General features: G+C 50.1%; 1 protein-coding gene and 1 long non-coding RNA gene across 2 annotated transcripts; one reads left to right on the forward strand and one right to left on the reverse strand.

Moving 5' to 3' along the window:
• Positions 1 to 1,344: 1,344 nt before the first annotated feature.
• PFN2 (profilin 2) lies at positions 1,345 to 6,438 on the reverse strand. Its single transcript, XM_064384980.1, has 3 exons — positions 6,305 to 6,438; positions 5,150 to 5,342; positions 1,345 to 3,384 (listed from the first exon to the last, which is right to left on the reverse strand). The coding sequence occupies exons 1-3, from the start codon at positions 6,434 to 6,436 to the stop codon at positions 3,287 to 3,289; spliced, it is 423 nt and encodes a 140-aa protein (XP_064241050.1). The 5' UTR covers positions 6,437 to 6,438; the 3' UTR covers positions 1,345 to 3,286.
• An 829-nt stretch (positions 6,439 to 7,267) lies between these two features.
• LOC135278474 (uncharacterized) lies at positions 7,268 to 9,515 on the forward strand. The gene is made up of 2 exons (XR_010345980.1): positions 7,268 to 7,509; positions 7,914 to 9,515. It is a non-coding gene; the product is annotated as an uncharacterized LOC135278474 (long non-coding RNA).
• The last annotated feature ends 942 nt before the right edge of the window (positions 9,516 to 10,457 follow it).

A 10,457-nucleotide genomic window follows, 5' to 3' on the forward strand; every position in this document is an offset into this window, starting at 1 on the left:
TTACTACACTGAAAGATTTTTCTTAAAATAGGCCCCTGCTGTCGCTGTGAGTGCATATGATTATTCACTATTGTATTCCAGGAGCGGTCCCCAAAATCTGAAGTTCCAGAACCACGAATTGACCTAAACTTTTTAATATGCTCTTATGTAATTCTAGTACCTGCAATCAGTTGCAGACAGTTATGCTAGGAAAATTCACCAGCAAATGCATTTGAAAAAGTAATCTGAACATCTAATTCTTAACCAAGCAGAACTATACAGGTGACATACACCTCAAGAGAGGGGAATTGATCAGAAAGGCACAAGGTCACACTAAGGAATGTGGTAAGTACCTGGTGTGTGCTGCCAGCAGCTGCTCTGCCTTTGGGGTGCTGCTGTAGTCAGTTCCATCCACTCTGGCCTTACCATAGAAGCAGGTCTGGGAATATATTCTCATTCCTCCTAACTAGGTAGAAACAAGGTTCTGCTGTCAGAAGGTGAGTACAACTTTGTGTTCAGACGCTGAGCACAGCTTCACATGTGTTTTATGAGGGAAGCAGATTGGCATCCTCTGTACCAGTTACTACTGAACAGGAATTTGCTCTGTGCATATTGGTCTGCTCTAACTTTGGCCCTGGGAGATCCAGTTCAGACACAGAGCTGCTTGGCAGTGAGAGAATATGAACACTATATATAGGAAGGTTTCAGTTAGACCCAGGTCTAGTGCCAAGCGGAGGAGCAGGTGCAGCTGACACCAGAGATGAAGGTGTGGGGGAAGGAGGGGAGAACAAAGGTGTTTTCAGGTCCTGTACAGAAGCACCTGACTAGTTTGAGGGCCCAGAAAGGCAGATTCACCTCCCATGATCTGGGTTCAGCTGTCCTCCCATCTCACAAGTTCCAGGGTTCACCATCGCAGCCCCTTGGGCCTGTGTATTTTGGAGTTCTCGGCAGAAGGAACAAATGCAGGTGCAATCCTTTAAGGTAATGGAGACCTTAAACCTGCCCCTTCTCTGGGTGAGGGGAGCACATTTCCACCCTGGCTGTACTGACCTGGGCAGGCCACCACAGACTCCTTTGCCACGTCTGATGCGAAGTTGCCTTCAGCTTGTTTAGGGCATTCAGAGGGCAGGGGAACCCCACACCAGAGAGCTGGATAAACGTGGAATTAAGAGATGAGAAATCATCTCCTAATTTAAGATCTGTCCCAAACACTGCCTGGCTTTTGGCATTACTTATATTATCATACTACTGTTGTCCTGCCAAACCTAAAGCTGTACTTAGACCTCCTGCTAGTGTGGCCAGCCATGCACTGAAGGGCCTCAGAGGATTTCCTAGTGTGAGGCAGAAAAATTACCAACAGTCTGATTTTGTTTGGTTGGAATAAATTTATTTCATCTGTCTGTAAACAAGGTGTTTTTAATAGTTATGGCATTTTTTGAAATGCATATTAAATCAGATGAGTTAGACTGTATCCCAGATGTAACAAAGTGCAGGGAAAGAAATGGACAAATCAGCAACAAGAATTTGTTTAAATCTGTACATTATCCACAAGGCCCAACAATAGAAGCAAATACTAGAATGTCCCTAAGGTAGTGCCAGTCAAAAGAAACCCTCAGAGTCAGTTAAAATCCATCTCACAATAGCAACAGTTCATTTTTTTTTTTTTAACAATAGTATGGCACAGAATACATATTAAAAAATTCATCACAAGACAGCCAAGTCAGTTATTCCAACCACTACCATCTCCCATTTATTCTTTAGTATACAGAGTTCTGCAGTTCTTGCAATGGACATACAGGTCAGAACCATGCCTGAACTGAGTTTGGTTACAGACATTTTCAGATGACTCGTGCACAAGGCAGCTCACTCCATCATTTCTGCAGCAAGGGTGTGACAGGCCAGATGAAGATTTTTAAATTTGAAATGGTATTTTGACAGTTTAGCTTACAAACCACCGACCTTCATCCAAACAGTGGCTTCAGAGCAGCCAAACTCTGCACCACTGAGTGATCTGGCAGAAAGACTGAAGTCAGTCAGAGCTCCCAGGGTAGCTGAAGGTGGCAGTTTTCCACAATGACATTGCAGTTTCATATTAAAAAACAAAAACACCACCCCCCACCCCCCGACCCCCAAGCTGCAAATTAAAATTGGTCCTATGAGAAACTGAAACCAGACACACTCCAGCTGGTTATACCAGGCTAGCTAATGGCCACAGTGGCAGCCTTGCACAAGTCAACTACAGAACAGGAGCTGGCAAAAAAAAAAAAAAAAAGTGCCTGAGCTATTGTAGTGATGGAATGTCTGGGGAGTCCTTAGGATGGTGGTTTAAGGTCATGGGAGGAAGTACATCTGTACCCTTTCATAGTTTTGTGATTGCACTTGTTAAGCAGTACAACCTTCAGACAACATCAAGAAAAAGTAAGAGACTTAAGCCTACAGTGAAGTGCAATGACAAAACTAGTGTGACATTAATAGCTTTTGAGTGGCAAATTGGTTAAACAAACCAGGCACTATAAAAATGAGTGTAAGCAAACACATGGGTTTAAAAAACAGAAACAAAGAGAGGGACAGAAATGAAGATATGCACACACTTTTTTCCTCCCAACCGTGCTCTGTGAAAGGAAGACTAGTGAGCTGTGACTTGCTCAAAGTGCTGAAGAGGCATTGATCAAATTAGATTGTACAGTCGGCACCTTGTTTAGTATCTCAGTTGGTTTAGCTGTCAATATCACACTAATTGCTAAAACAAAGCAGAGCCTACACTTGGCATGTTCCCCTCCCAAGTTTCAAGTTATCATGCATATCGTCATCATGGTGGTGCCAGATGGGCTCGGTTACCTACAGTGGTTACAGAGATGAACAAGGGGGAACTGGAGTTATGACAGTAGGAAATGGGTAAATAAAAAACACAAACTACCATCTACGGTCTGGTAGCACTGAGCACAAGCGGGTGGTGGTGCAGGCAGCTGCTAGGTGGATGGGGAGAGGCTGCTCAGACATCAGACCTCCTCAGGTATAAAGCCAGTTCATATGCTTTCTTGTTGAGTGTCCCTCCATGGACACCTTCCTTTCCCATGACTATAACCAATGCTGGAGTACACAAGGAAACAAAACAGAAATGAAAAGAATTAAAGGGAAAAAAAAAAATAACACCTTTCCCCACCAACAAAGGGATACAAAGGAGACACAGGTTCATACCCCATCACCCTGCATTGCTAGTAAAGTTTCCAGAATGTAAGGTTTAAAGCTCACGGCCAGGAAAGTTTAATAGCAATCTTCCCCTAATACTTAACAGTCTGCCTAACAACTAGAACCCAGAGTCTCTCAAGTATTTTGCCATTGAGTATGCCTTCTTATTCAATCCGCCTCCATGGACCCCTTCTTTGCCCATTACAAAGACCAAGACTGAAAGAGAAAAGAAAAAAAAGTTTTAAAAAGAGTGTGTTAGACATGGAAATAATGCAAATTTTAGGCAGTGCAATAAAAACCCTCAAATTCAAGATTTAGTATTTGAGTATTAAGCTAATTCAATAGTTTTGTTAAAACACGATGTAGACAGGGCTGGGAGAAAGTACAACCTATCCTCAGGGATTTTATCTAACTGTGGAATTTTTAAGAGTTCACTGCTAAGAAAAATGCCACCAGCTATCAAAAAAAGCATTACAGTGCCTCTCACCATCAGTCACTACCCAGCAAGGAAATCCTGGCAGCTCCCTGTGGACCAGGGGTGCAGTGTGTGCAAGCGTGACTGGAGAGTGGCAAAGGAAAATTCCCATGATCTGGAACCAGAGTAACTACCCTGATGCTGGTAAAAAACCCCAAAGGGTGAGCTGGGCTGAGACTTTCCATGCAATAACACAACTATAAACTACACTTTTTACATAAGACAGAACACAGGGATAATTGTCATACTGAGGCTCTCCCCACTCCCCCAATTCCAGCAAGGTGTCCCAGATTATCTGGTGAAAGGAACACTGGAGGCTCACGAGCACTGGGCTGCCACAGGCCAGGGACTGCTCACCAAGCTGGGAATGCTGCAGCCAGGCCACCCACACGGGATCATACACTGGGGCCTCAGCTTGCACCGTGGAAGGTTCAGGTTGGATATTAGGAGAACTTCTTCACCAAAAGGGCTGTGCAGCCCTGGCACAGCTGCCCTGGGCAGTGGCGGAGTCCCCATCCCAGGAGGGATTTAAAAGCCATGTGGTTGTGGCACTTGAGGACATGGGTCAGTGGTGGCCCTGGCAGCACTGGGAGAAGGGCTGGACTCTATGATCTTGGAGGCCTTTTCCAACCTTAATGACTCTATGCTTCTATCTCCATAGCAATTTGCTCATAAAAGCTTAAGACAGTTCTCATTGTCATTTCACAAGTCAGAACTCTGCTTGAGTGCTGCCAACCCTCTTCCTGCATGCCTGCCCTGGGTTTTAGCCTACAGACATCTGCTCTGCCTTTGGTTTTACACCTATTAGCGAAAAGTCTTGTCACTCATGAACCTGTTCCACAGCCAGCCCAAAAATGCTAGCCCAGGTGTTCCCAACATAAGGCACACCACTTCCAGACAGTATTTCATATCCCAGATGAGTGGCTGCCCCACAATAGATTTTACTGGAAGTTAAGTGAATAGCACAAGGAGCGGGTGTCTGAGAATGAAGCACATTTCTCAGTGGTACCAAACTGGACAGGCTTTTTCTGCCTGGACAGACTTTAGCAGGCTCAATAGGAAGTGCAAGAAGAGTTAATGTAGAACTTTTTAAGTAGGAGCAGCTCATACATGAGATTCACGACTTTGTAGAATAAACCTTCCATCAAGCAATTTACAATGAGAAAGCTTGCAGCCACTGCATGTCATTAACAGACCCCTCCCGAGCTTCAGGTATGAAGTGATGGAACACCAGCTAAGCCTGCTTGGAGCTGCAGCCTGTTTTTTCCTGCTTGTCACTGACCTGTTAACTACTGCACAGTCTGGTGCTGGGCTGGGATGCAGGTGGGAATGGGGATGAGTGTAATTCTCAGTCAGAACTCAGCTAGAGCACTGCTTCCACTCCCTTGCATCACTTCCCAAAATTAGCCATTAAATACAGGAGTTTGGTTTTCCTAATAGCTGGAGTCTATGCTTAGGGTCACATTCCTAATTTAACTATTTGAAGGTAGAGAAAAGAGTGCTTACCTCGTCCAGCTCTGCCTACAGCAACATTATATGTTGGCTCACCACCTTGACTCTTTGTCCTGATGTCCATTGTGCAGTCACCATCGACATACAGGCTATCTCTGATCACAGAGCACTTCTTTGCACCAAGGGTCAGACCATTGGTGAAGAAACCCTCTCGGTCTTTTCCTACAATCAAATCTATTTCTCCTGGCTGTCAAAGGAAAGAGTTCACAGTTAGCACGGAAGGGTATATTGCCGTAATTTCTATTTAGAACCGGTCCTGTCTCGTGTGGAGAGGCCGAGGCCGTGATTTCCCCTCGCTACCCGCAGGAAGTGCTCCAGAACACAGGGCTTTGTTAGGCGCAGTCTGCGCTGCTCCGCGGTGGCTGCGCGCGGGGGAGCCTCTGCCTCGGCGATTCGGGGCCCGAGCCCGTTCAGCGGCGCAGGGCGTCTGTCGGAGCCCGACCCCGGGCCGGCGCGGACTCTGTCCGCACCTGTCCCGGGAGATCAGCGCGGGGCCTGCCCGCACCCGCGGCATCAGCCCGGCTCCGGCCCGCCCGCGGGGCCCGGGCTGCTCCCGCCGCCGCGGCCCCTCGGCCTCCCCTGGGGAAGGGCCCCGGGCCCGGGGGCGCGGCGCGGGCCCGGCCGCACCGCGGCGGCCGCAAAGTGCAGCGTCACGGCGGGCCCGGCCCCCCGACCGCGGCCCAGGCGGCCCCGCTCCGCCTCGGCCGGGACCGGGCCCGCCGCGCCCGGGGCGGGGCCGCGTGGGGCCGGGGAGCCGCGCCGGCGGCCGCGCTCGGCCCTTCTCTACGGGCGGCGGGGCCGCGGAGCCGGGCGGGCCGGGGGCGCGGGCGGGCAGGGCGGGGGAGCATCAATGGCAGAGCGCCATCTTGGCGGAGAAAACATGGAGCCGGCGGCGCGGCGGCGTTCGAGCCGTCTGCCTCCGCCGCCCGCCTCGCACCGGGCCCGCCGCCCGCGCCCCCCGCCCTGGGCCGGCCGCCGCCCCCGCCCGCGGGACCGGCCCCGCGCCGCTCCCGACGCGCACAAAAAGGCGGCGCGGGCGGCCGGGCCCGCGCCCCCCGCCCGCAAGGTGCCCCCGTCCCCCGGCCGCGGCCCGCGGGCCCCGCTCCCGGCCCCGCTCCCGCCGGCCGCGCTCCCGCCGGCCCCGCTCACCGTGATGCTCTGGAAGATGCCGCCGGCCGTGGCTGCCCAGACGTACTTGGCGTCGCAGTAGCCCACAATGGCGGCCTCCTGGCAGCAGCCATCGCACATCAGGTTGTCCACGTAGCTCTGCCAGCCGGCCATGATCGCGGGGCGGCGGGCGAGGGCGAGCGGGCAGCGGGCGGGCGGGCCGGGGGCGCGGGGCGGGCGGCGGTCCCGGCGGTGCGGCGGCGGAGCGGACCGAGCGCTGCGGCGGCGGCGGCGCGGCCCAGCCCAGCCCTGCGCTGCCGCGCCGGGGGCGGGGGGAGGAGGGGCGCGGCCGGCGCCGCCCCCGCGGCCGGGGGGAGCGGGCCCGGGCCGGGGCGGGGCCGCGGCCGGCTCCGGGACCGGTGCCCGCTGCTCGATGCCCGGCCGCGGGGCGCTCGGCCGTCGGAGATCGGTGCGGGCAGTCCCGGGACTGCCGCGCGGCCGGCCCGGCCCGGCTCGGCCCGGTGGAGTTGCGGAGCGGGCGGTGCGGGACCCTGCCCGCGCCCGGCTCGCACCGCACGGGGCCGGACATCCGTGCGGCCGCCCCGATGCCCCCGCCGGAGGCCGGGAGCGGCCGGGATGGGTGAGTACCGGCGGCGGCGCCTGCCCGCCCGGCCCGGGGCTAGCCGGACGCGCTGCCGGGCCGAGGGAGCGGCCCCGGCCAGCCCGCGGGGTCGCGGCTGCGGGGCAGAGCGGTGCCCGCTCCCGTGCCCACAGGCTCTGGCCCGTGCCTGCCGTGCCCCGCTCCGCTGTGCCGCTGCGGCCCCCGGCAGTCGCTGCACTCGGTGTTTCTGTAACCGCACGTCTGCCTTCGCGCCCCTCGGAGAGGGGCTGAGCCCCTGCCCGCCTCGCCCGTGCCCTTCATCCTCCCGCGCCTCCCGGCTGCGTCCCCCTCTCACACACCGGCATCTGCTGCGGCTTTTTTCTACAAGGTGATTTTGGGATTTATTGTTTCAGGTTCCACCGATAATTGTTGCAATAATTTAGTTCCACATTCCTTTACAACACCCGAGGCTGGTGCCATTGGTTTGCTGCGCTGGTACTGGGCCCTGGGCAGGGTGCCTGGGCTGCTCCAAGGCTCTCCTGGGTCGCAGGAGTGTCCACCAGCACCTTAAGGGTGTGCTTCGGGGCAATTGTTCTGTTTTCCATAACATTGAAATTGACGGGGGATCATCTTGCTTTTGAGCAGGGTGGGTTTGCTTTATTGATGACTGTTGTGATTCCTGGGGCAGTGCAGACTGGTGGGATGTGGCCTGGCCATCCATGTCTGTAGCTTTGTGGCTATAATTCAAGAAGTTAGATCTCATACCTGAATATGCCAAGGCATAGTATACAGTAAATGAATCTGCCTTTTCCTGACCTTTCCTTTGCCTTTCCCTTTACCCTTCTTTACCTTAAGTCCCCAGGTATTTATAGTGCATACCCCTACAGCACACCTCAGGGTTTCATAGTCCTTTAACAACCTAGTTCCCTTGTCATCAGATTGTTGTTTAGTACTAATTGCTTGGATTACTAGGTACTTGGAAAAGAGCTCATTTGTATCTTTTACCTTAACTCCATAAAAGTTTTTTTTTTCTCTATTTTGTTTTCACAGTGCCTTTACCCCTCTGAATTTGGACAGCATCATCCATGTATCCCAGAAATATTCTCATGTCACTGTATCTACCAATGAGTTACAGTCTTTAAAGTTGCTTTTAGCTTTTAAAATAGCTAAAGCTTTTTGAGAAGTTTGGCTTGCTTTCATCATCCTGCCTCCAGAGATTCCTTCTGTGGGAAAGAGAAAAGGTTCTCTTCTGTCTGAAAGTGTCATTGAGGGTCACTTCTCTATTTATTCCTGGTCTGTAGGAGGTCCCAGTTAAACATTCTTACTGGCACAAAATGAAATGCATCCATCTGAAGTGACTGGGAGGCTGATGAGCCCATTAGTTTTAGAGTCCAACCAAAATATGTTTGATTTTTTGTTGATTGTCTTCAAGTTGCAATAAGGATTCCAATTTGTGTTACTTTAATAAGTTGATTTAATGGATATAGAGACAGACATCTCATGACCCAGGGGCAGGCCTTGAGGATTTTGGAGCTGCTTATTTGCTACGCTAGCATCATTATCCTTTGATTAATAAGAGGTGGGCTTGTCTTGGACAGCAGGCTGCTTGGTGCAAGCATGCAGGAATCTCAGTATGGGTTTCCAGGACTGTAGCCAAAGGCTATGCCCCTCTTGCCTGAAGGGATCTCACCCTCCCACACATTTGTGCATCCCTTCTGCCCAATGTGCCCTCTGGAGCCCTTGCAGCCCAGCATCGAGTCCTGTTTGACAGGAGGGTCACTGCCAGCCCAGGCTGGGCCAGGCTGTGCTGCTGCTCTCACACAGTGCAGAGCCACGCTAGTGTTTCACCTGAGTGTCAGAGTGCAGAGTGGCCAGGTAGTATTGCTCCTGCCTCACAGGGAATATTGCCTTTTGTAATAGCTGCACAGACCAGGTGATCAGTGGGGTGAGGGCTGTTTTGGTGTGTGGATTGTGTTAGCCATACAGGGAATACAGACATCTGCTTTGGATGATTTAAATTGGAAATACCTGCATGGAAGTCTGGGATCTTCTTAGCATAAATGGTTGGATCAGACTAGAGGATTTCACACCTGCTTGGTAATTCAGCTTCTAGTCATGTTATTTGTGAACTAACTCTAGTAATATATTTAGAAAGTGAAGTCTAAATTGGGTTGCTATTATTTAATGTTTCAAAGCTACCGGGTAGCTTGTATAATGTGCAGATTCAGCAGTCACCAGTTGTGTTTCTGAAAATAATGAATCTTAAATTTTATTTTCACTCTTAGGTGCCTCATTTGGTTGTGTGCTATGTTATACAATTGTTACAATACTGTTTGTGTAGGCACTACTGCAGCAGCACCTTTAAAACTGCTGGATTTAAGAAAAGGAGGGTATGCTCTGTATGTTAAAGATTGTAAGAGCAGAGATCTCCAGGGCTGTTGGGTTTTCTTTTTTCTTTTTTTTTTTTTTTTTGCTATAAGAATTAAGTGGAATTTGAGACATTTCTGAAGCAAAATATTTCTATATGTATAAAAATATCCTTGTTAAAATTGATAGATGTAGTAGGTCATTTTAACATCAGTGCCTAGACTCACACAGGAAATGGACTGCCTGTAAGCTATAGCCATATAATAAATAGTTGTGAAATCATTATTTCTTGCATTTTAGTCTCTTCCTACATTTCACCTGGTAGTTGTTCTTTCTGGAATTTAATTGCACCCTCCAGCCACAGTTTGGTAGGATTTTGTGCAGCTAGTAACAATTCCTGGTATTTTGCTTCTGTTCAGAACTTTGTCTAAAATTGATGTTGGATCACATCTAAGAAAAAGAGTAATCTGGAAGAATTCTGAAGTACTGGCTGTGCTTAACCAGTGTACTCACTATTTACAGCTTTGTGAGAAACTTAACTGCTTTTGTATTGTTAACAGAAAAACTGAAACTGACTTGGAGGAAGGTTATATTTTGTGAGTAGTGTAACTTGGGTTTTTCTGTCAGGCCTTGCAGCTACCAGTACTGTTGCTGTGCTTGGAATGATGAGACAGCCAAAGACAGGACTTCTCACAATAGGATTGTTTAGGTTGGGAAAGATTCCCGAGATAATTTAGTGCAACCATTATGATGTCACAGGTTCTGTCTTTCACCAAATTGCTGTTTTTCACCATTTGGAGATTACTGTAACCAGCCCTTATGTACAGACAGGAGGGCAGTCAACCACCAGCAGAATGCAGCTGGGATGAGTGTTAGCTAGAAACAAATGATGAAAGTGAAATATTAATATGTGGAAAACGTGAAACTAGGTTTAAACAATATAGTAATTCAAAATGCAACAATCAGGAAACCACAGTACAGAGTTTTATTGCACAGCTACTAGAGCTGTGCATGATGAAGGTTCTGTCCCATGCCAGCACAGCTGTGGCTGCACTGTCTTGTACAATGGCACTTAAACCATCCAGAAAGTTCTGGAAAAAAGGTGCTTTTCTGGTGTGTCTTGCATTGTTTGGAACAATGGTTTAACTCCATGTTAACTCTCCATTATGAGAGTTTCATCTCCTTAGAGGATTTTGGCCTGGTATGGTTTTACCAATAAGATAGCTC

The sequence above is a fragment of the Passer domesticus genome, chromosome 11, assembly GCF_036417665.1.
Source record: "Passer domesticus isolate bPasDom1 chromosome 11, bPasDom1.hap1, whole genome shotgun sequence".
Lineage (NCBI taxonomy): Eukaryota > Metazoa > Chordata > Aves > Passeriformes > Passeridae > Passer > Passer domesticus.